This window comes from Balaenoptera ricei, chromosome 18 (genome assembly GCF_028023285.1).
Source record: "Balaenoptera ricei isolate mBalRic1 chromosome 18, mBalRic1.hap2, whole genome shotgun sequence".
Taxonomy (NCBI): Eukaryota; Metazoa; Chordata; class Mammalia; order Artiodactyla; family Balaenopteridae; genus Balaenoptera; species Balaenoptera ricei.
The window spans coordinates 33,401,613-33,427,418 of NC_082656.1; the positions used below are offsets into that span (position 1 = coordinate 33,401,613).

At 39.1% G+C, this 25,806-nt stretch overlaps 1 protein-coding gene across 1 annotated transcript in view; it reads right to left on the reverse strand.

Moving 5' to 3' along the window:
* Nucleotides 1–25,806, reverse strand: part of DIAPH3 (diaphanous related formin 3) — a 569,503-nt gene that overhangs the window by 506,508 nt on the left and 37,189 nt on the right. Inside the window, exon 3 of the mRNA XM_059903469.1 lies at nucleotides 8,279–8,446. Coding sequence (XP_059759452.1) covers nucleotides 8,279–8,446 — 168 coding nt within the window. The remainder of the gene's footprint in view (nucleotides 1–8,278; nucleotides 8,447–25,806) is intronic.

Here is a 25,806-nt window from a genome sequence, read left to right on the forward strand (position 1 = left end):
TTCCTATACACTAATGATGAAAAATCTGAAAGAGAAATTATGGAAACACTACCATTTACCATTGCAACAAAAAGAATAAAATACCTAGGGATAAACTTACCTAGGGAGACAAAAGACCTGTATGCAGAAAACTATAAGACACTGATGAAAGAATTTAAAGATGATACCAACAGATGGAGAGATATACCATGTTCTTGGATTGGAAGAATCAATACTGAGAAAATGACTATACTACCCAAAGCAATCTACAGATTCAATGCAATCCCTATCAAATTACCAATGGCATTTTTTACGGAGCTAGAACAAATCATCTTAAAATTTGTATGGAGACACAAAAGATCCCGAATAGCCAAAGCAGTCTTGAGGGAAAAAAACGGAGCTGGAGGAATCAGACTCCCTGACTTCAGACTATACTACAAAGCTACAGTAATCAAGACAATATGGTACTGGCACAAAAACAGAAACATAGATCAATGGAACAAGATAGAAAGCCCAGAGATAAACCCACGCATCTACGGTCAACTAATCTATGACAAAGGAGGCAAAGATATACAATGGAGAAAAGACCGTCTCTTCAATAAGTGGTGCTGGGAAAACTGGACAGCTACATGTAAAAGAATGAAATTAGAATACTCCCTAACGCCATACACAAAAATAAACTCAAAACGGATTTGAGACTTAAATGTAAGACTGGACACTATAAAACTCTTAGAGAAAAACATTGGAAGAACACTCTTTGACATAAATCACAGCAAGATCTTTTTTTATCCACCTCCTAGAGTAATGGAAATAAAAACAAAAATAAACAAATGGGACCTAATGAAACTTCAAAGCTTTTGCACAGCAGAGGAAACCATAAACAAGACGAAAAGACAACCCTCAGAATGGGAGAGAATATTTGCAAATGAATCAACGGACAAAGGATTAATCTCCAAAATATATAAACAGCTCATGCAGCTCAATATTAAAGAATCAAACAACCCAATCCAAAAATGGGCAGAAGACCTAAACAGACATTTCTTCAAAGAAGACATACAGATGGCCAAGAAGCACATGAAAAGATGCTCAACATCACTAATTATTAGAGAAATGCAAATCAAAACTACAATGAGGCATCACCTCACACCAGTTAGAATGGGCATCATCAGAAAATCTACAAACAACAAATGCTGGAGAGGGTGTGGAGAAAAGGGAACCCTCTTGCAGTGTTGGTGGGAATGTAAATTGATACAGCCACTATGGAGAACAATATGGAGGTTCCTTAAAAAACTAAAAATAGAATTACCATATGATCCAGCAATCCCACTACTGGGCATATACCCAGAGAAAACCATAATTCAAAAAGACACATGCACCCCAATGATCATTGCAGCACTACTTACAATAGCCAGGTCATGGAAGCAACCTAAATGCCCGTCGACAGACGAATGGATAAAGAAGATGTGGTACATATATACAATGGAATGTTACTCAGCCATAAAAAGGAACAAAATTGAGTCATTTTTTGAGACGTGGATGGATCTAGAGACTGTCATACAAAGTGAAGTAAGTCAGAAAGAGAAAAACAAATATTGTATATTAACGCATGTATGTGGAACTTAAAAAATGGTACAGATGAAACAGTTTGCAGGGCAGAAGTTGAGACACAGATGTAGAGAACAAACGTATGGACACCAAGGGGGGGAAACCGCGGTGGGGTGGGGATGGTGGTGTGCTGAATTGGGCGATGGGGATTGACATGTATACACTGATGTGTATAAAATTGATGACTGATTAAAATAATAATAATAATAATAATAAATAAAGGATAAATTACACAAGGGACTTATACACAAGCAGCTCTGAGGGGTGAAATGTCTGTACACTGAACACTGTAAGTCACTGATGAGAAAAGCTGAAAAAGACACAAATAAATGGAAAAATGTTTTGTGTTCTTGGGTTGGAAGAATTAGTATTGTTAAATGTTCATCCTACTCAAAGCCATCTATATATTCAATGCAATCCCTATCACGATTCCAATGGCATTTTTATAGAAACAGTCCTACAATTTGTATGGAACCACCAAAAACCATGAATAACCAAAGCAATCTTGAAAAAGAACAAAGCTGGAGACATCACACTTCTCAATTTCAAGCTATATTACAAAGCTATAGTAATCAAAACATTATGGTACTGGTATGAAAACAAACATAAAGAACAACAGAACAGAATCAAGAGTCCAGAAATAAACCCATGCATATATGGTCAACTAATATTTGAAATGGGAGCCAACAATACTCAATGGGGAGAGAGAGTCTCCTCAATAAAGGAGGAAAAACTGGATAATCACATGCAAAAAAAAAAAGAAAGAAAGAAACTGGACTCCACCTTATACCACTCACAAAAATTAACTCAAAATGGATTAAAGACTTAAATTTAAGACCTGAAGCTCTAAAACTCCTAGAAGAAAACATAGAGGAAAAGCTTCTTCATGTTGGTTTTGGCAATGAGTTTTTTGAACATGACACCAAAAGCACAAGCAACAAAAACAAAAATAAACGTGAAGGGTTTCATCAAATTAAACAGCTTCTGCACAGCAAAAAAAAAGCCATCAACAAAATTAAAAGGCAACTTATGAAATGGGAGAAAATATTTGCAAACCACATATCTGGTAAGAAGTTAATATCCAAAATACATAAGGAACACATATAACTAAAAAGCAAAGAAACAAAATCTGATTAAAAATGGGAAGAACTAAATAAACATTTTTCCAAAAAGGTTAAACACATGGCCAACAGGTACATGAAAAGGGACTCAACATCATTAATCATTCAGGGAAATGCAAATCAGAACCACAATGATTATATCACCTCACACAGTCAGAATGGCTGTTTTCAAAAAAAAAAATATCAAGTGCTGGGGAGGATGTGAAAGAAAAGAACGCTTATGCATTGCTGGTGGAGTGTAAATTGTTATAACCACTATGGAAAATAGTATGGAGGGTCCTCAAAAAATTAAAAATAGAACTATCATATGATTCAACAATTCCACTTCTGGGTATTTATTCGAAGAAAGCAAAAACACTTACTTGAAAAGATACCTTCATGCCTATGTCCACTGCAGTATTATTTACAATAGCCAAGATAGAGAAACAACCTAAGTGTCTGTTGAGAAATGAATGGATAAAGAAACTGTGGTGTGTGTGTGTGCATTCCTATATATACATATACATATGAATACTATCCAGCTGTAAAAAAGGAAGTCCTGTCATTTGTGACAACATGGATAGGCCCTGAGGGCACTATGCTAAGTGAAATAAATCAGACAGAGAAAGAAAAATGCTGTGTGTTATCACTTGTATGTGGAATCTAAAAATACCAAACTCATAGAAACAGGGTTCATTGGTGGTTGCCAGGGACTGAGGGGTGGGGAAAGTGGGTGAAGGTAGTCAAAGGATACAAATTTACAGTTATAAAATGAATAAATTCTCAGGATGTAATGTACAGAATGGTGACTCTAGTCTAAAAAAATATTATATAGTTGAAAGTTGCTCAGAGTAAACCTTAAAGTTCTCACCACAGGGAAAAAAATGATAATTATGTGAGGTGATGGATGTGTTAACTGACCTTATTGTGGCAATCATTTTAAAAAATATACCTCTATCAAATCATCACATTGTATACTTTAAGTTTACACAATGTTAAATGTCAATTTTATCTCAATAAAACTGGAAAAAAATAAGAAAATAAATTCAGTTTCTGGCTTGTTTAGGTTTAACATCTCTTAGAGAGCTCGATTACAGCTGCTCTTTGTAGAAGACACAGCAAAGAGTCAGAATATAGGGAATATTCTACAGTATGAAAGGGCTCCAATCCCCTAGAAGGAGTGTGTAGGGAACAATTGATAAAGAAAAGACAAGAGGGACAGAGGCAACACTCTGAGGAAATAAAAAGAAGAGGAGGCATGGAAAGTAAACTGGTATGAATTGGCTAGAGAGGAGAAAAATCAGGAAAAGGAAAAAAGTGTCACGGTACCCAAAGGAAAATGAGAAACACAAACAAGAGGACAGCTGTGCTGTGTTACATGTTGCAAACAGGATCTGATGATTGCCATTTACAGTTAGAGGGGTAAACATCTACAGCAAAACAACAGCAAAAATGAAAAGCTATTGGTAGAAAGAGCCAGAGTAAACTATTCTTTGTGGAGGACAGGCTCTGAATGGAACAAGATAAAGGACAGGAAATGTGGCAAAGGACACATGAGCTTCCCATGGACAGGATATGGATCCCAGGGAGAAGCAGGCCCAGGCCATCTAAGAGATACTGCATCCCAAAGGTGACCCCACCAGAGGAATGCTCTCATTGAAGCCTGGGCAGAAGGCCAAAGGAGACGTCACCAGTGACAAGGGAATTATAGGTGAGACTGGGAGCAGGGGAGTCATGAAAATACCACAGGAGAAAGGAACCCACATTTGTAATCCCCTATACCTCTGACAGGCAAAATGGTGCCCCAAAGATATCCATGCCCTAATCCCTGGCTTCTGTAAATATGTCAAATGACATGGCAGAAGGGGCTCTGCAGATGTAATTAAGGTTACAAACTTTAAAACAGGGAAATTATTTTGGATTTTCTGGGTGAGCCCAAGCTAATACATGAACCCTAAAAAGCAGAGGACTTTCTCCAGATGGAGGCAAGAGATGCCACAGAAGGGGAATTCAGAGAAATTCTAAGTGTGAGATGGATTTGATGTATCTGAGATGTAAGGGCCCATGTGAAGGATAGGAAAGAGGCCTCTCAAAGCTAAGGCAGCCCCCAGAGGACAATCAGGGAGAAAACTGGGACCTCAGTCCTACAACATCAGGGAACTCTGCCAACAAAATGAAATCGGAAGAGGATTCTCCCCAAAGCCTCTGATAAGAGCCCAGCCATCTGACACCGATTTCAGCCTTGTCAGCCTACAGAAACCAGCTGAGTCGACCTGGACTTCAGCCTACAAAACTACGAGACAATACAGTGGTGTGGTTTTAAGCCACCAAATCTGTGGCAATTTGTCATGGTCAGCAATAAAACTAACACAACACCCCACGGCACCAGTGCCAGATTATAAATACCCTCGGCCAGCAAAGTATTTTTATTCCTCCTCCCCTCATCTCTAATGTCATCCTGGAGGAGATAGGTTCAGTCTGGAGAGCAGGAAAGAAGGGAAACGCAGTGTGGGGAAACAGAGCAGAGCCCACCAGAGCCCCAAGCACGGCCACGACCACGACCCCAAGCATGGCCTCAAGCACGGCCATGACCACAGCCCCAAGCACAGCCACGACCACAGCCCAAAGCACAGCCACGACCACGGCCCCAAGCACGGCCCCGACTACGGCCCCAAGCACGGCCCCGACTACGGCCCCAAGCACGGCCCCGACTACGGCCCCAAGCACGGCCCCAAGCACGGCCCCAAGCACAGCCACAAGCACAGCCATGACCATGACCCCAACCACAGCCACAACCACGGCCCCAAGCACAGCCCTGACCACAGCCCCAAGCACAGCCCCAAGCATGGCCCCAAGCACGGCCCCAAGCACAGCCATGACCACGGCTCCAAGCATGGCACGGCCCCAAGCACAGCCCCAAGCACGGGCCTGACCATGGTCCCAAGCATGGCCACAACCACGGCCACAACCACGGCCCCAATCACAGCCACAACCACAGCCACGACCACAGCCTGCCCTGGAGGCTTTAAGTGGAGCAGCCTTGAAAGAGGAAAAGTGAGAGGCTTTCTCTGGATAAAAGTTAACTTATTTAAATTAAACTACGGTTTTCATTATCTGAAATCAAACAGAAAACTCTGGGACCTGCGGTGAATTTTATCCAGGGGCAGGAAAGAATAAGCTGAAAGAGCTGGTTTAAAGGGGCACTGGCTGGAACAAACAAGTCACTTTCAATCTGTACCTACCATGTTCACCTTGGTCAAAAAGCCAGCTACACAGATCTACTGTGAGTTCAAGAGCAACCACTGAAATTTGACATCCATAAATCAAAGCTGTACACACAGCAATGCTCACACAACTATTTCACATATCTAAGATCTAAAGAGAAACCAAGATGAGGTTTCAGATAAAAATTCTGCTTTCACTGGATGGCAAACAGGAAAAAAAGCCCTTAAGAAGTAGCATAACTAAAAATTCATCACTACTTTTAAAAAGTGCACTGAAAATTTTACCCAGCGACCAACTAAATTAATTTCCTAAATAAAAGTGAAATGAGTACAAATGTTGAAGGATTACACTGTACTTCGCATTCATTAAGTAATCAAGTCAACACACTGTCTTTCAAAGGACCGTCTTGAGGAGGGAAAAGAGGTGTTCTTCAAAACAAAGATTTTACTTCATGAAAAAAATCATCTAAGTACCTTTGATAACGTTAAACAAGACTTTTTTAAACTGTACAATGCCAAAACAAAGAATCTAGGTACAACCTCTAAATGAAACCTCTTTTTGGCAAATGCCAAAAAATGAATATGGCAGATTATTCAATGTTGCTTCCTCAAAAGAATTTTTATTAATAAAAATGGTATGGATAGGTGCAAGCCAAAAATAAAACCCAACCTAATCTAGCATCCTCCCCAGACATAAAAACAGCTTTAAATTTGTCAAAGATGTGGTATCCCACCTGACAAGCCTGAGAAATATCACTAGTCCACATTTAAAGGAGAAAGACCCTTCTCAGCTTTACAATCTCCAGCAGGTTTTCCCTGCATTGACCACTGTGATATGGTCAAGGTATCAAAAAAGGAGGAAAAAAAAAAAAAACTATTCTTTATTTTTTTTAAAGCCTTTAGTTGTGACAAACTCACTCATTAGCAAATTGGGCAGCCCTGTAAAGTGAGTTTGACTGCAAAAGATCTTCTGCCAACAAGGAGACCTGTTTAAAATTTAACAAGTGGGGCTTCCCTGGTAGCACAGTGGTTAGGAATCCTCCTGTCAGTGCAGGGCACACGGGTTCAAGCCCTGGTCCAGGAAGATCCCACATGCCACGGAGCAACTAAGCCCGTGCACCACAACTACTGAGCCTGCGCTCTAGAGCCCGCGAGCCACAACTACTGAAGCCCGCGCGCCTATAGGCCGTGCTCCACAACAAGAGAAGCCACCGCAATGAGAAGCCCGCACACTGCAACGAGGAGTGGCCCCCGCTCGCCGCAACTAGAGAAAGCCCGCAGGCAGCAACGAAGACCCAACACAGCCAAAAATAAATAAATATAATTAATTAATTAATTAATTTAAAATTTAAAAGAAAAAGATTTAACAAGTGATCTGGCCCAGTTATTAAATGTGTAAACACTTCAAAAATGCCAAAATCCATCTGCCCTGTTCATACAATTAAAATTGATACTCTTAGCTAGGAGAAGGGTAAGAAAGACTAACAGAAAAATACTTCTAAAGTCATCATGTTCAGAACAGAATACGATCAACTATGTTCTGTACTTCCTAGGTAGTTGTACTTTAACAACTACTAGCTGCTGTAAGCCTCCATAAATGTCTAACATCACTGGCCTACTTGCTTTACTTACTCAGATGACACCAGCAATTATGAGCCAGAAGAAAAATTTTTCGTAACAAGGTAGTCACAAGTGAACCAAAAAAGTACCATTCCAGAATCTCACGGATAATTTAGGTAGTGGTTCCACATATGAGACATGAATGAGGGGGCACTTTATTATCTTGAGTCCTCAAAGGTAGTCTTGAAGAAATCTACCTTACACAAGTCTCATTGACAGATGCAAAGGCTAGCAAAAATGGTTACGTTCTTTTGTTCTAGATTGAAATTATATCAACTTGTGATGATAAAAGAATTACAAAGGCACACCACAAATTCAGTGAGTTCAAGTGCAGATTTAACTGTTGCAGGACTATGCAAACCTGGTTATCATGAGAACTGAGAAAGGACTCAAACAAGGTCCAAAAATCAGCACACTTAACAATGCACACAGCAGAGAGCTGTGACCGTCATTCTCAAATGCAACCAACCCAGACAGACCACTTAGATAATCTATTTAAGGCAAAAGTATATCATTTGATACTTTAGAGGTTTATGTTTTTATGTATTTCTGTGTAAAACAACTGGTATGACATTTTTCTTCGGATTCTTATTTTTGTAATCCTAAAACTCTATGCCTTAAGTACTATCTTAATGACATCAGAAATCACCTATGGAACCTGAGCTTCAGACATGTGTGGTTCCATTAACATGAGCCAAAGCAAAGGCTTTTTTTTACATCAAACGTTTTATAAGGAATCAAAATTCTTACCATCATCTTTTCAAAAAGCTCTAAGAGTTCCTTCTCGGACAGTGGCTTTGGAATGTTTTCATTCATCTCTGAAGAGCAATCATTGCTTGAAAATGCAGTCTTCAGGTTGGAAAGTGGAGTCCTTTCTTTCTTGCTCCCTGGAATTCTTATGCTGGCAAATCTGTCCAGCTATGAAGAAAGATAAAATAAATAGCACACACATAAGTATTCCCTTCTCCAACAATATTTACCTAATTCCCAAAATGAAAAAACAAACAGGGTCAATTACATTATCACTGTGATTTCATCAGGAGGCATTCAATTAATTCAGCACTTAATCTTTAAAATTAAAAGAAATAATAAATATAATAATAAGCGTCTTCATAACCATCCTGTCTAAAGGCAGAAGAGATACACAACCTCAAAAGATTCCTTCTAATCTTAAGATTATAGAATTAAGAGTCTAATAAGTGACGTTTGCTTTACAGATTAACAAATTAAGCATTTTTACAAAGGTAACTTAGCTAATTTAGTGGTTGGCAATCTAACTAGTATACTCAGTGTCCTGCCCCCCAGCCCCTCATCCAGTGTCCTTTTCATAGTACAGACTATGGGATGGGGAGGTGGGGGAGCAGGGCATGATTTAGGCATTTTAAAAATTGACTTTTACTTACACCTCCATAACTTGTTGGCCTGATAGACATCACATTTCTCTTTATTCAGGTTGGTCTGTATTTGAACTTCATGAACAACTATAGAGTAGCTAAAGCCTCAGGGAATAAAACTGGATTTTGGCTGCAATGAGATTTCTTCTACAATTATATCATCAAATAGTCCACGGATATTTGAAAATGCGTAGATTAGTTTACAAAGTTAATTGTTCATTCATTGAAAATTGCTTGAATTTCACAAGTTCTATTCCTAATAGAGAACCCAGACACATACAGTGTTTCAAGTGGTAACCAGCAAAAAAGGTAAAGAAGTGTGTACTTAAAAAGCACAATGATTCTGGAATTGTTCAGCATAACTGTGCACACATTAAGCTACTATTTTCACCATATATATGTGTAGTACATGGTCCTGTACTATTCATTGTAGCAGCTACTGGCTACATGTGGTTATTTAAATGTAAACTAAATTTTTAAATTCAGTTCCTTAGTTGCCCTAGTCACAAACCAAGTGCTCAAGAACCACAAGAGACTAGTGGCTCCCATATTGGCCAAAGCACACAAAGTACATTTCTATCATGACAGAAGGTTCTACTGAATAGGGCTACTAGAGCCCATTAAAGAAATATAACACTTAAAATTCTCTGTTTAAAAGGACAGTAAGTCACAGTATTGATTATTCACTTCACTAAAGAAATAGGACTTTTTTCAAATAATGATATGAAAAGTTAATAATGTTTATCTTTCAAAATAGGTCTTTAAGTTCACTTTGGAGATAATCCCTAGGAAAAACACCATTTACTATACACTCACACATGCTCCATCTAACATGAACTAAACATTAAAGTACTAACAATATGACAGCTTCTGACAGGATTACAAAGTAGTCACAAAACACCACTGCCCTCATCCTAACAACAAAAGAAGCCAGATACCCTACAAAATTGTACTTGCTACTGTTTTCAACCCATCAGGAAGCTGAGGAAACAAGAAAACCTGTAAGAACTAAATACTGGGACGTAACAAACTGCTTTTATCCCTGACAAACAGCTGAAGAAAAATAAAATAAAAACCATCCAATAAAAAGAAAAACCAGCCAAGTTTTTTTTTATGAACTTTGACAGCTGCATGGGTACTGGCATGAGAGATTAGAATTCCAAGGGCCTCGGTCATGAAGCCCCAACCATGGAGCAAGTCTGCACCCTCCTACCAACTCTTTCCCTCAAGTCTTCACCAGCTACATGGGGTAGGAGGCCAATGGCTGGGGGCAGAGCAGGAAAGCTGAGCGGGATGCTTGCTCCCTGAGGCATAAGAGGTCTCTCCCAATGCAAAGCAGCTGCTCTCCGAACGCTCTGGACCAGACAGAAGACCTGGGAGAAATCCAGGCCTTCAGAGAGCACACAACAGCTGAGCACAGCTGACAGAGAGCACACGAAGGCTGGGAGTAGGATAACAGGTCTCTCTGAAGAAACAGAGAGCCAGCAATGGAACTGAAAACAAAAAAGAGAATGCTACAGTAACCCTAAAAATGGGCATCAGGACTTTAAAGCAGAAAGAAATATTCGACGGTTTTCAAAGCTAAAGTTCAGTTGTAATGTCAAAAAGCAGATTGCCAGAATCTCATTAGCACTCAGATCCTAAGCCCTCAAAACATCTGAGGCCACAGGTGAGCTGAATAAAAAACTGAAGCAGCAGGAAACCAAATCCAGCTCAACTAGAGATCACAGTGACTCAGACCCCATTCCAACAGCCTGAAAGAAGGGCATGCATGCCCTTTCTTGGAAGCAAACATTATTTAATTTCTACTGTAATTAAATAAAATGCCCACCATACAATCAAATATTGCTAGACATACAAAGGAGCAAGAAATGTGGCCCACAGTCAAAAGAAATCACCTAGAGATGGCCCAGAGGGTAGAATTACTAAACAGACTATTTAAAATAAGATTTATAAAAATATGCTAAAGGATATAATGAAGAGTGGCCATCATGCATGAAGGATGGAGAATTTCAGCAGCAAACCATGGATACTATTTTTTTTTAATCTATTAGAATGAAAAATGTATCAGAAATGAAGACTTCATTAGATGGCCTTAACAGAGCCTGAACATTGCTGAGGAAAGAAATGGTGAACCTAAACACATATCAATAGAAAGTATCTGAACTGAAACAAAAAGGAAAAACAAAATGGGAAAAGGGAAAAAAAAGAATAGAGTAACCACAATCCATGATACAATATGAAATGTAACACAAGGGTAACTGGGGTCCAGAAGCAGAAGAGAGAGGATAGATAGATAGACATATACATATATGAATTCACAGATCCAAGAAGCTCAGCAAACCCTAGAAAGAATACCAAAATAACAAACAAAAAACAAACAAACAAAAAAAAACCTAGGAGCCTCATAGTCAAACTGCTGAAAATTAAAAATAAATGGCAAACCACAAAAGTACAGCCAGAGAAAAGAAGACATTATACATAGAACAAAAATGATACAAATGAAAATTTCTCACCAGAAACAATGCCAGCAAAAGACAAGGGAATGGCATCTTTGAGGTACTGAAAGAAAAATACCCTTATCCTAGAATTCTATGTTTAGTAAAAATTCTTTTCATAAATAGAAGCAAAAGAAAGACATTTCCAGACAGACAAAAGCTAAAGAATCTGTCTGCAGCAGATCTCCTCTACAAAAAGTGCCAAAAGAAGCTTTTCAGGCAGAATGGATGGAAATGGAATCCCATATTTACAAAAAGAAATGAAGAGCAATGGAGAGGTTGCTCTATTAGAAGCTGGTGATACAAAGATAAATTAGCTATTTAGAACGTAAGCAACAAATAACAATCCAGTGGAGGAGACAAGCACCTAGACAGGTAATTATAAAGCTATGTAGACAATGTAGCAAAAAGTGTATACAGTGTATCACACTAGCAAAGAAGAGGGACATCTAACTCACCAACATAAACTTTCCCTGCTTTGAAATAACCCAGAAACATAAAATTATCTCCACATGAATATATGTCCAGAAGTTATGTCTCTATGTACATCAGTACTCCAATCCTCAATACTTGTTTTAAAAAACTAGGGACACCCAACAGCTGTTTTAAGAAATGGGGCTGGTTCCTCTGTCTGTCTTCTGAATCACTACTTCATTGCCATCATTTCTATACATGTAATATCAATTCTTGAGTGTAGAAGCTATGCTAACTCCTCTTCACACACCACACACACACACACACACACACAAAAAGTTAATTAATATGCTAAACTTATAATGAAGTGAAATTAAGCAAAACATCATTAATGCAACATCAATATTATAAATGTAAACATGTCAATAAATGGGAATAGTAAGTTTAAGCAATTCACAAGCTAATTTGTAAATACTTAACTTCCAACAGTGGTAGAAGAAATCAAAATTTTAGTTTTCACCAAAAGCCAAAATTTTTTTAAATAAAAATCTCTAAAAGTCATAAAGGGCGCTGGGCAAGATGGCGGAAGAGTAAGACCCGGAGATCACCTTCCTCCCTACAAATACATAAGAAATACATCTACATGTGGAACAACTTCTACAGAACACCTACTGAACACTGGCAGAAGACGTCAGACCTCCCAAAAGGCAAGAAACTCCCCAGGTACCTGGGTAGGGCAAAAGAAAAAAGAAATAGCAGAGACAAAAGAATAGGGACGGGACCTACACCAGTGGGAGGGAGCTGTGAAGGAGGAAAGGTTTCCACATACTAGGAAGCCCCTTCGTGGGCGGAGACTGCGTGTGGTGAGGGTGAAGCTGCGGAGCCATGGAGGAGAGCGCAGCCACAGGGGTGCGGAGGGCAAAGCGGAGAGATTCCCGCACAGAGGAGCGGTGCCGACCAGCACTCACCAGCCCCAGAGGCTTGTCTGCTTACCCGCCGGGGCGGGCGGGGGCTGGGAGCTGAGGCTCGGGCTTCGGTCGGATTGCAGGGAGAGGACTGGGGTTGGCAGCGTGAACACAGCCTGAAGGGGTTAGCGCACCACAGCTAGCCGGGAGGGAGTCCAGAAAAAGGTCTGGAGCTGCCAAAGAGGCAAGAGACTTTTTCTTGCCTCTTTGTTTCCTGGTGCGCAAGGAGAGGGGATTCAGAGTGCCCCTTAAAGGAGCTCCAGAGACGGGTGCAAGCAGCGGCTATCAGCGTGGTCCCCAGAGACGGGGATGAGACAATAAGGCTGCTGCTGCGGCAGCCACCAAGAAGCCTGTGTGCAAGCACAGGTCACTATCCACACCTCCCTTCCTGGGAGCCTGTGCAGCCTGCCACTGCCACGGTCCCGTGATCCATGGACAACTTCCCCGGGAGAACGCACGGCGATCCTCAGGCTGGTGCAACGTCACACTGGCCTCTGCCGCCGCAGGCTTGCCCCGCATCCGTATCCCTCCCTCCCCCCGGCCTGAGTGAGCCAGAGCCCCCGAATCAGCTACTCCTTTAACCCCGACCTATCTGAGCAAAGAACAGATGCCCTCAGGCGACCTACAGGCAGAGGCGGGTCCAAATCCAAAGCTGAACCCCGGGAGCTGTGGGAACAAAGAAGAGAAAGGGAAATCTCTCCCAGCAGCCTCAGGAGCAGCGGATTAAATCTCCACAGTCAACTTGATGTACCCTGCATCTGTGGAATACCTGAATAGACAACGAACCATCCCAAGTTGAGGAGTTGGACTTTGAGAGCAACCATATATTTTTTTTTCCCTTTTTCTCCTTTTCTGAGTGTGTATGTGTATGCTTCTGTGCGTGATTTTGTCTGTATAGCTTTGCTTTTACCATTTGACCTAGGGTGCTGTCTGTCCGTTATTTTTGTTTGTGTTTTTACTTAAAAAAAATTTTTTTCTTAATAATTATTTTAATAACTTTATTTTATTTTATTTTACTTTATTTTATTTTATTGTTTATCTTCTTCTTTCTTTCTTTCTTTCTTTCTTTTCCTCCCTTTTATTCTCAGCCGTGTGGAGGACAGGCTTTTGGTGCACCAGCCAGGCATCAGGGCTGTGCCACTGAGTTGGAAGAGCCAACTTCAGGACACTGGTCCACAAGAGACCTCCCAGCTCCAAGTAATATCAAACGGCGAAAATCTCCCAGAGATCTCCATCTCAACAACAAGACCCAGCTCCACTCAACGACCAGCAAGCTACAGTGCAGGATGCCCCATGCCAAACAACTAGCAATACAGGAACACAACCCCATCCATTAGCAGAGAGGCTGCCTAAAATAATAACAAGGCCACAGACACCCCAAAACACAAAACCAGACGTGGACCTGCCCACCAGAAAGACAAGATCCAGCCTCATCCACCAGAACACAGGCATCAGTCCACTCCAACAGGAAGCCTACACAACCCACTGAACAAACCTTAGCCACTGGGAACAGACACCAGAAAAAACGGGAACTACGAACCTGCAGCCTGCGAAAGGGAGACCCCAAAAACAGTACGATAAGCAAAATGAGAAGACAGAGAAAAACACAGCAGATGAAGGAGCAAGGTAAAACTCCATCAGACCATACAAATGAAGAAGAAATAGGCAGTCTACCTGAAAGAGATTTCAGAGTAATGATAGTAAAGATGATCCAAAATCTAGGAAAGAGAAATGGAGAAAATACAAGAAACGTTTAACAAGGACCTAGAACAACGAAAGAGCAAACAAACAGTGATGAACAACACAATAAATGAAATTAAAAATTCTCCAGAAGGGATCAAGAGCAGAATAACTGAGGCAGAAGAACGGACAACTGACCTGGAAGATAAAAGAGTGGAAATAACTACTGCAGAGCAGAATAAAGAAAAAAGAATGAAAAAAATTGAGGACAGTCTCAGAGACCACTGGGACAACATTAAATGCACCAACATTCGAATTATAGGGGTCCCAGAAGAAGAAGAGAAAAACAAAGGGACTGAGAAAATATTTGGAGAGATTATAGTTGAAAACTTCTCTAATATGGGAAAGGAAATAGTTAATCAAGTCCAGGAAGCACAGAGAGTCCCATACAATATAAATCCAACGAGAAACATGCCAAGACACATATTAATCAAACTATCAAAAATTAAATGCAAAGGAAAAATATTAAAAGCAGCAAGGGAAAAACATCAAATAACACACAAGGGAATCCCCATAAGGTTAACAGCTGATCTTTCAGCAGAAACTCTGCAAGCCAGAAGGGAGTGGCAGGACATATTTAAAGTGCTGAAGGAGAAAAACCTACAACCAAGATTACTCTACCCACCAAGGATCTCATTCAGATTTGATGGAGAAATTAAAAGCTTTACAGACAAGCAAAAGCTAAGAGAATTCAGCACCACCAAACCAGCTTTACAACAAATGCTAAAGGAACTTCTCTAGGCAGGAAACACAAGAGAAGGAAAAGACCTACAATATTAAACCCAAAAGAATTAAGAAAATGGTAATAGGAACATACGTATCGATAATTACCTTAAATGTAAATGGATTAAATGCTCCAACCAAAAGACACAGGCTTGCTGAATGGATACAAAAACAAGACTCATATATATGCTGTCTACAAGAGACCCACTTCAGACCTAGGGACACATACAGACTGCAAGTGAGGGGATGGAAAAAGATATTCCATGCAAATAGAAATCAAAAGAAAGCTGGAGTAGCAATTCTCATATCAGACAAAATAGACTTTAAAACAAAGACTATTACAAGAGACAAAGAAGGACACTACATAATGATCAAGGGATCAATCCAAGAAGAAGATATAACAATTGTAAATATTTATGCACCCAACATGGAAGCACCTCAATACATAAGGCAAATACTAACAGCCATAAAAGGGGAAATCGACAAAAAACAATCATAACAGGGGACTTTACCACCCCACTTTCACCAATGGACAGATCATCCAAAATGAAAATAAATACGGAAACACAAGCTTTAAATGATACATTAAACAAGACAGACTTCATTGATATTTATAGGACATTCCATCCAAAAACAACAGAATACACATTCTTCTCAAGTGCTCAAGGAACATTCTCCAGGACAGATCATATCTTGGGTCACAAATCAAGCCTTGGTAAATTTAAGGAAATTGAAATCATATCAAGTATCTTTTCTGACCATAACACTATGAGACTAGATATCAATTACGGAAAAAATCTGTAAGAAATACAAACACATGGAGGCTAAACAATACACTACTTAATAACCAAGAGATCACCGAAGAAATCAAAGAGGACATCAGAAAATACCTAGAAATAAATGACAATGAAAACACAATGATCAAAAGCTATGAGATGCAGCAGAAGCTTTCTAAGAGGGAAGATTATAGCTATACAAGCCTACCTTAAGAAACAAGAAACATCTCAAATAAACAATCTAACCTTACACCAAAAGCAATTAGAGAAAGAAGAACAAAAAAACCCCAAAGTTAGCACAAGGAAAGAAATCATAAAGATCAGATCAGAAATAAATGAAAAAGAAATGAAGGAAACGATAGCAAAGATCAATAAAACTAAAAGCTGGTTCTTCGAGAACATAAACAAAATTGATATACCATTAGCCAGACTTATCAAGAAAAAAAGGGAGAAGACACAAATCAATAGAATTAGAAATGAAAAAGGAGAAGTAACAACTGACACTGCAGAAATACAAAGGATCATGAGAGATTACTACAAGCAACTATATGCCAATAAAATGGAGAACCTGGAAGAAATGGACAAATTCTTAGAAATGCACAACCTTCCGACACTGAACCAGGAAGAAATAGAAAATATGAACAGACCAATCACAAGCACTGAAATTGAAACTGTGATTAAAAATCTTCCAACAAACAAAAGCCCAGGACCAGATGGCTTCACAGGCGAATTCTATCAAACATTTAGAGAAGAGCTAACACCTATCCTTCTCAAACTCTTCCAAAATACAGTAGAGGGAGGAACACTCCCAAACTCATTCTACAAGGCCACCATCACCCTGATACCAAAACCAGACAAAGACGTCACAGAGAAAGAAAACTACAGGCCAATATCACTGATGAACATAGATGCAAAAATCCTCAACAAAATACTAACAAACAGAATCCAACAGCATATTAAAATGATCATACACTATGATCAAGTGGGGTTTATCCCAGGAATACAAGGATTCTTCAATATACGCAAATCAATCAACATGATACACCATATTAACAAATTTAAGGAGAAAAACAACATGATCATCTCAATAGATGCAGAGAAAGCTTTCGACAAAATTCAACACCCATTTATGATAAAAACCCTCCAGAACGTAGGCATAGAGGGAAATTTCCTCAACAAAATAACGGCCATATATGACAAACCCACAGCCAACATCGTCCTCAATGGTGAAAAACTGAAACCATTTCCACTAAGATCAGGAAAAAGACAAGGTTGCCCACTCTCACCACTATTATTCAACATAGTTTTGGAAATTTTAGCTACAACAATCAGAGAAGAAAAAGAAATAAAAGGAATCTAAATAGGAAAAGAAGAAGTAAAGCTGTCACTGTTTGCAGATGACATGATACTATACATAGAGAATCCTAAAGATGCTACCAGAAAACTCCTAGAGCTAATCAATGAATTTGGTAAAGTAGCAGGATACAAAATTAATGCACAGATATCTCTTGCATTCCTATACACGAATGATGAAAAATCTGAAAGTGAAATTAAGAAAACACTCCCATTTACCACTGCAACAAAAAGAATAAAATATCTAGGAATAAACCTACCTAAGGAGACAAAAGACCTGTATGCAGAAAATTATAAGACACTGATGAAAGAAATTAAAGATGATACAAATAGATGGAGAGATATACCATGTTCTTGGATTGGAAGAATCAACATTGTGAAAATGACTCTACTACCCAAAGCAATCTACAGATTCAATGCAATCCCTATCAAACTACCACTGGCATTTTTCACAGAACTAGAACAAAAAATTTCACAATTTGTATGGAAACACAAAAGACCCCGAATGGCCAAAGCAATCTTGAGAATGAAAAATGGAGCTGGAGGAATCAGGCTCCCTGACTTTAGACTCTACTACAAAGCTACAGTAATCAAGACAGTATGGTACTGGAACAAAAACAGAAATATAGATCAATGGAACAGGATAGAAAGCCCAGAGATAAACCCATGCACATATGGTCGCCTTATCTTTGATAAAGGAGGCAAGAATATACAATGGAGAAAAGACAGTCTCTTCAATAAGTGTTGCTCAGAAAACTGGACAGCTACATGTAAAAGAATGAAATTAGAACACTCCCTAACACCATACACAAAAATAAATTCAAAATGGATTAAAGATCTAAATGTAAGGCCAGACACCATCAAACTCTTAGAGGAAAACATAGGCAGAACACTGTATGACATAAATCACAGCAAGATCCTTTTTGACCCAACTCCTCGAGAAATGGAAATAAAAACACAAAGAAACAAATGGGACCTAATGAAACTTAAAAGCTTTTGCACAGCAAAGGAAACCATAAACAAGACCAAAAGACAACCCTCAGAATGGGAGAAAATATTTGCAAATGAAGCAACTGACAAAGGATTAATCTCCAAAACATCCAAGCACCTCATGCAGCTCAATATCAAAAAAACAAACAACCCAATCCAAAAATGGGCAGAAGACCTAAATAGACATTTCTCCAAAGAAGATATATAGACTGCCAACAAACACATGAAAGAATGCTCAACATCATTAATCATTAGAGAAATGCAAATCAAAACTACAATGAGATATCATCTCACACCAGTCAGAATGGCCATCATCAAAAAATCTAGAAACAATAAATTCTGGAGAGGGTGTGGAGAAAAGGGAACACTCTTGCACTGTTGGTGGGAATGTAAATTGATACAGCCACTATGCAGAACAGTGTGGAGGTTCCTTAAAAAACTAAAAATAGAACTACCATATGACCCAGCAATCCCACTACTGGTCATATACCCTGAGAAAACCATAATTCAAAAAGAGTCATGTACCTCAATGTTCATTGCAGTTGTATTTACAATAGCCAGGACATGGAAGCAACCTAAGTGTCCATCAACAGATGAATGGATAAAGAAGACGTGGCACATATATACAATGGAATATTACTTAGCCATAAAAAGGAACAATACTGAGTTATTTGTAGTGAGGTGGATGAACCTAGAGACTGTCATACAGAGTGAAGTAGGTCAGAAAGAGGAAAACAAATACTGTATGCTAACACATATATATGGAATCTAAAAAAAATGGTCAGAAGAACCTAGGGGCAAGACGGGAATAAAGATGCAGACCTTCTAGAGAATGGACTTGAGTATATGGCGAGGGGGAAGGGTAAGCTGGGACAAAGTGAGAGAGTGGCATGGACACATATACACTGCCAAACATAAAATAGATAGCTAGTGGGAAGTAGCCGCATAGCACAGGGAGATCAGCTCGGTGCTTTGTGACCACCTAGAGGGTTGGGGTAGGGAGGGTGGGAGGGAGGGAGATGCAAGAGGGAAGAGATATACGGACATATGTGTATATATATAACTGATTCACTTTGTTATAAAGCAGAAACTAACACACCATTGTAAAGCAATTATATTCTAATAAAGATGTTTAAAAATAAAAGGAAGAAATGTAATTATTAGTCATCTTAGAATTTGAAAAGTCAGAAAAACTATTTGTGATCATAAACGTGCTTCCTTGGAACCCAGAAGGGAGTATTTTCATGCAACCCAGGAGAATTATTAAGCAAATAAAAGTTCATTTTAAGTAATGAATTAATTCTATTTGAGGGACTTCCCTGGTGGTGCAGTGGTTAAGACCCTGTGCTCCCAATGCAGGGGGCCCGGGTTCAATCCCTGGTCAGGGAACTAGATCCCACATGCATGCCTCAACTAAGAGTTCGCATGCCACAACTAAGGAGTCCACATGCTGCAACTAAGGAGCCGGCGAGCCGCAACTAAGTCCTGGTACAACCAAGTAAATAAATAAATAAATAAATATTTTTTTTAAAATTCTATTTGAACACATATACCTGAAATCCAGAAAAATATATCGCTTAAAATTATCAATTTTCATGCAATCTTGTACTACATTTAAGAGAAGGAAAAAACTTAACAGCTAAAATAAGTTGGCTTTTTAATTAGCTTTATTACTAACCAAGCAACTTGCTGATTAAAAACATGGCTCCAGAGTCTGACTTCTGAATCCTGCCCAGTCCCTCGCTTGCTGGGTTACCCTAACCAAACTACTTAAAATTTCCACAACAGTATCTTTGATGAAGAACTGGTTAAATACACAGAAGACTGAGAGAATTCTATTATAGTGCTATTTGGAGGTGGTACACCACACTTAATTAATATGGCAGTGAGTTGTTAATAGGAAATAAAACTACTTCTCACCTTTCAGCTTCAGGTTAAAAGGCTGACCACTCTATCTAAAGTAGAACATGAGCTCACCCACTCCCCTTTCTCTGTCACAGCACACGGTTTATTTCCTTCATATGTCCTGATATATGACTTACGAAAACCTGTAATTTTCACATACTTTGTAATTGTTGACTCTGCCTCTTTCCCACCAAAATGTAAGTTCCATGCTAGACAAACCATCAACTGTCTTATTTGTGGTGGCCAGTCTCTAGGACAGCCCCCAATGATCCCCTGACTTGTGTAACCAACAGCACACTGTGAAAATTATGGAGTGTCATTTCCAAGACTAGGTCATAAGAGACATTACAGCTTTTGTCTTGCTCCCTCTTGGATCACTCACTCTAGGATATGCCAGCTGCCAGATCATGAGGACACTCAAGAAGACCTAGGGGGAGGCCCAAAGGGCAAAGAACTGAGCTAAAGAAGCTAGAGAAGCAGGGAGGCATCTTGCCGACAGCCATGTGCTTAAGCCATCCCGGAAGCCCCAGTCAAACCTTCAGATATGAGAGCTCTAGACAACATCTTCACCGCAACCTCCTGAGACACCAAGTCAGAACCACCCAGCTAAGCAAAGTCCAAACTCCTGAACCACAGAAACAATATGAGATAATAAATGTTTGCTGTTTTGGCTTTGTTTGTTACACAGCAGCAGGTAACTGTTACAGCCACTGTTATGTGTTCAGCCTATGGAACAGTTGCTGGCAGAAAGCTAGCAGTCAATAAGTACTTGAAGGTATGGATAAATAAGCAATTACTAGAGATAAAACACATAAAACATAGTGCCATCCCACAAATGTTTACCACTTAAGGGAAAAATATAATAACAAATTACAAATAAAGTATTGTAAATGCCCTCAAGAAAATCTTAAGTAAATTAGCAACAGATAGAGACCAGCGATTAATTCTGGAGTTGAGAAGGAACCTCAAGAGAGGCTTTGGAAAGGGGATACACAGGGAACCTGGTGAGGCTGATATGAGAATTACAGGAGATGGTGCATGTTACAAGCTAAGCAGTGTACCTGTGTTGTTCCATGGTCTTTACTAAAATGCTAGTGACATCAATGTTACAAAGAGACATCGCTGTGGGGAGGAAAACTGGCCGTTCATTGTTTCAGGTGTGATAAGCTAACCACACCAGTCATAGGTACAATCACCCAATAACAATTCCCACAAACCCACCAACTACCTCATTCTGCCTTCAATGTTCCTAAATATTACAAATGGGCAATTCCCACTTTTAACTTGTACTATTGAAATTTATAAAAAGTTCTTTAGCCAGACGCTTCTCTGAAAAGATGAAAAAGTGCCACCCCCCCCAAAAAAATTAACTACTTACAATGATTTGCTCACATTTAGATTTCATATAGTATTTTAATATTATTAAATGAGAAACATACTTATTATATTATTGAAATTCCTTTAAATTGCTTGAAAATAAGTTACCACATGCAATATGTATTCCACAGCCAAGTGCCACGTGCAGAGCAGCCAATGGAAATGCCCACGTAGGGAAGAATGAAGGCCTCAGTCTTTCTTTATCTGTGATAAAGTCACATGTCCAATCCTACTGTGCTTGTGTTCGGTTGCTCATTTGTTTTTTTGTTTTGCCTATGTTTATAATTTTTTTAAATACTAAGTTTCACTTAAAGGTTAATTAAAAAGATTTAATCCTTTCCCATTAAGTTCAATAACACCATGAATTCTACCACAGACCCCTTGGTGGTCCATGGACCACAGGTTAAGAGTTCCTGGTAGATAGATATGGAATAATAACAGAAATAGTGGTGGAAAAGAAAGTAACTCAAGTTCTAATGCTTGCAGTGAATCAATGGGAGGGACTAGATGACCTACAGTTGAGACCAACATGGAGAAATGAAATAAAATTGCTCAAGAAGAGCTGGAAGCTTTTGAATGAAGAGCTACCAGGGAAATAAAGTCCTCAAATAACCCCTAGGTTTCAAGTAGAGCAAGAGGAAAGCAAACATTCAAAGATAACAGGCTTTGAGTTCCAAAGAGCACAGTAGGAGGGTTTTCGAAGGCTGGAGAAGTTGGGAGATACTGTCAGATTTGAAAAATAAACAGACCTGGATGGGGGAGAAGCACATAGGTGCTTAATGAAGATGTGGATTGATTATGACTTCTGATGTTGACTCTGGTCAGTAGAAAAGTGATTTTAATTGTAATAACTTTAATGAAAATTAACTAGGAAACGTAAATCAAACCATGTGGACTGTATCTTCTCAATTTATCTTCTCTCTGCCCTCTGCCCCTACTGCCACTGCCCTAGTTCAGGCCACCTGGACAATTGCTGCAGTCTCCTAACTTGCCCCTGTGTCTTCACTGCCCCCTACCTCTACCCCTCCCCAGGCTACTCTCTGCACAGATGTCAATTTGATCTTACCGAAACGCAAATCAAATCATGTCCCTCACTCCTGTGCTTAAAACCTTCAGCCTTTGTAACCCCATTACTCAGAGGATGACCCTCAAATATCTTACCATGGCTCAAAGGTCCACTTTAATCTAAATCTTACTTCCTCTCCAGACAATGTCTTCACTACTCCACCACCCTTATATGATCTAGATGTAATGAATAATCTAGAGTCTTATACACATGCACAAGCTATCCCTCGTGCCTAGAACCTATCCACACCCACAACTCCTATCCCATCCCCTTTATCTGGCTAATTTCAACTCAATCCTTAGCTTTCAGTTTGAACTACATCTCACATAGGAGCCTTTCTGACACCTCAAGACTGGATTAGATGCCCACAGACCTAGTGCTTTCCATTATATTGTATGTATACTACTCTGAAACTGCCTTTCATCATACATATGTTTACTCAACAAACCTTTAAGTCCTTGAGAACAAGAATTGTTATTTTATTCACTAAATGTTCCTGGAACTTGGCATAGTCCTAAGCATGTAGTGGGTGTTCTATTAATATTTGTTAACTGGGTTAATTAATGAATAGCTTCCTACCTTCCATGCCCAGGACACAAGCTACTGCATTTTGCACTTCTAAATCCTTCTCAACTATATTTTAAAAAAGGAATAATTAACACAGCGTATCACGGAGAATGCCAGACATTATGCCTTTTATATATTAAATTTAAAAACCCAGACTCTTCCCAACACTGTTATTTCAAAGAGCGGTCCCCTACACTAAAAACAAGTATGAATTTCTGTAATTTAATACCATGGTATAAGATAGTAAGGAAAATACCCACTCAAAGGAAAAGAGCACAAATACATTTTAAAAGAATTTAATATTCAAAATACCTCAAAGTTATATATACCCACATCTACTCAAATACAGTTTCTAATTGCATATATTCAAACATTATAATACTATATGCTTGAAAGGAAATGTAAATTAGCTCTGTAAATAAGTATCAGACTATTTTTAAGATACAGACCAATACTACCCATACACAAAAATTATCTGAAGACATCAACAATGGCTTTCTACTTGCCAACCTGACACTTCCACTAGGAATCCATTCCACTGATATCCAGGAAGTAAAATTATTACAGGGTAAAAAAATTACTACCACTCCTGCCAGCCTGTATTCCAACCTGTCCTTTAAAACTCAGCTGACAAGGCACCTTCTCTATGAAGTCTTCTCAGAGACCAAAGTTGACCTTACCACTGTGCCATTCCAGCCCATATCACTGCACTACAACTGTATACTGGTTGTGTACACATCTGTTTCCCCACTGTTCCCAGAGGGCAGAAACAGATTATTCATTTCTGTATTCCTATAATAGTACTAAGCCCTCAATAAAGGCTTCATGAATGAATGGATAATAGGATGAATAAACAAGTCTGCATACCCTACTACATCTTAGCATATTCAACTCTGAGAGCTCTTGATCTTATTCCCAAGTTTCTTCTGATTTGAAGAGGAGCTCTCTAAACCAGCCCATAAATATTTAAAAAGTCCAAGATAGCACTTAAGTGTTACTACTGAAAATCTAAGTACAGGAAGCTCTAATTAACTCATATTAATGGACTCAGAAAGGCCCACCCAACTTAGTAAACAGTTTAAGTTTTATAGAACTTATTTTCACTTATATTCAGTTGTCCCAGTCCATGCTGGTATATCTACTTTACACAGAATATTTTGAATATATAGTTTTACAGAAAAGCTATGGAATATATTATCATACTTTTTGCTTTATCATTCGTTTTTAACTTAAAAAGGAAAAATAAGAATAAAAGTGCAAAATAAACAAATTATAGTACGGAAAGCTTTATATCTTACTAGGCCAATATGATAAAATTATTTTAAATTACTCTTTTCCATTGAGCTTTTTTTTAAAGTTAATGATTTCGGTCCCGTGACCGCACTTGCGAGTTAGACACAAATTCAGATAATCAAAATCATTTTATTTTCTTTCATAAGTATGACATCTAATTTAACATATATCCCACAAGACACAGCACATCTAGGTAGGCACAGGAATAGTCTGCAGGTAGACAAAATCCAGGCCTGTCAGGCACATCCATCTGGAAACTCATCTTCAAGTGAACCAGTCTCACAGAAAACACCCAGGAATACGCTGGAGTGGTCTGGCAGCAGTTAGTTATACTGAGTGAGTCTGAAGGCCCATGGAGAACAGGGAAAGCTTCTCAAAGCACTCATCAGAATGCACACCCAGACCATGAACCCCTCAGCGTCTCTAAGACCCCATTCCCGTGGGGAACTTGGAGGGGAACCGGGAAAGCCTGCACGTATACCTGGCAGCAGGCTGCCGTTGTTGCTAGATCTGTGATTTCCATACAGAAGTTTTTCTACGTCCTTTGCAATTAAGAAAACTTATATCCTTTACCTGTTGCCATCTCTCAGTCACACACATCATTATTCCTTTGGGACAGACCTTTTTCAGTTTTGTTCACTAGAAATATTCAAAACAGTTCATTTCTTATCACAGAAAAATTCTTAGATACAATATGTCTTTACAATTATAATTTTCTCAGGATTAAGATCGATGGCTATGATACAACTTTTCCTTGTAAGTTTCAAGGTCAGTAGTCTCATATGGGTGGCTGCAAGAGAAAAGCAGAAAATAAGGAGATGTATTGAATACATCTAGATTTTACACTGGCACTCTGAGTGGAGAAAGGGATAGGACTTAAGTGGCAGTATAACTCTCCTGGTAAAGATCATGTTCTCTGGGGACAGTCTGCCAGTTTTCCTGGCTGCCTCATGTGACTTTGAACAAGTTACTTATACTATCTCTTGCCTCAGTTTCTCTGTGTTTGAAAAAGGGAATAATAATAATGCCCACTCAGAGGCTTGTTGTGAAAACTGAATGTGTTTATAAAGCTAACATATGGAACGCTACTTGGCACATAGCTAGTAATTAATTGTCCTTACTATCACATAACACTCCCTTTTCCAATCAGCAGCTGTGTTTCTACATTCTCTAAGTAAATTCTCCAGCAACTTACCTTACAGCTTTCTATTCCCTGG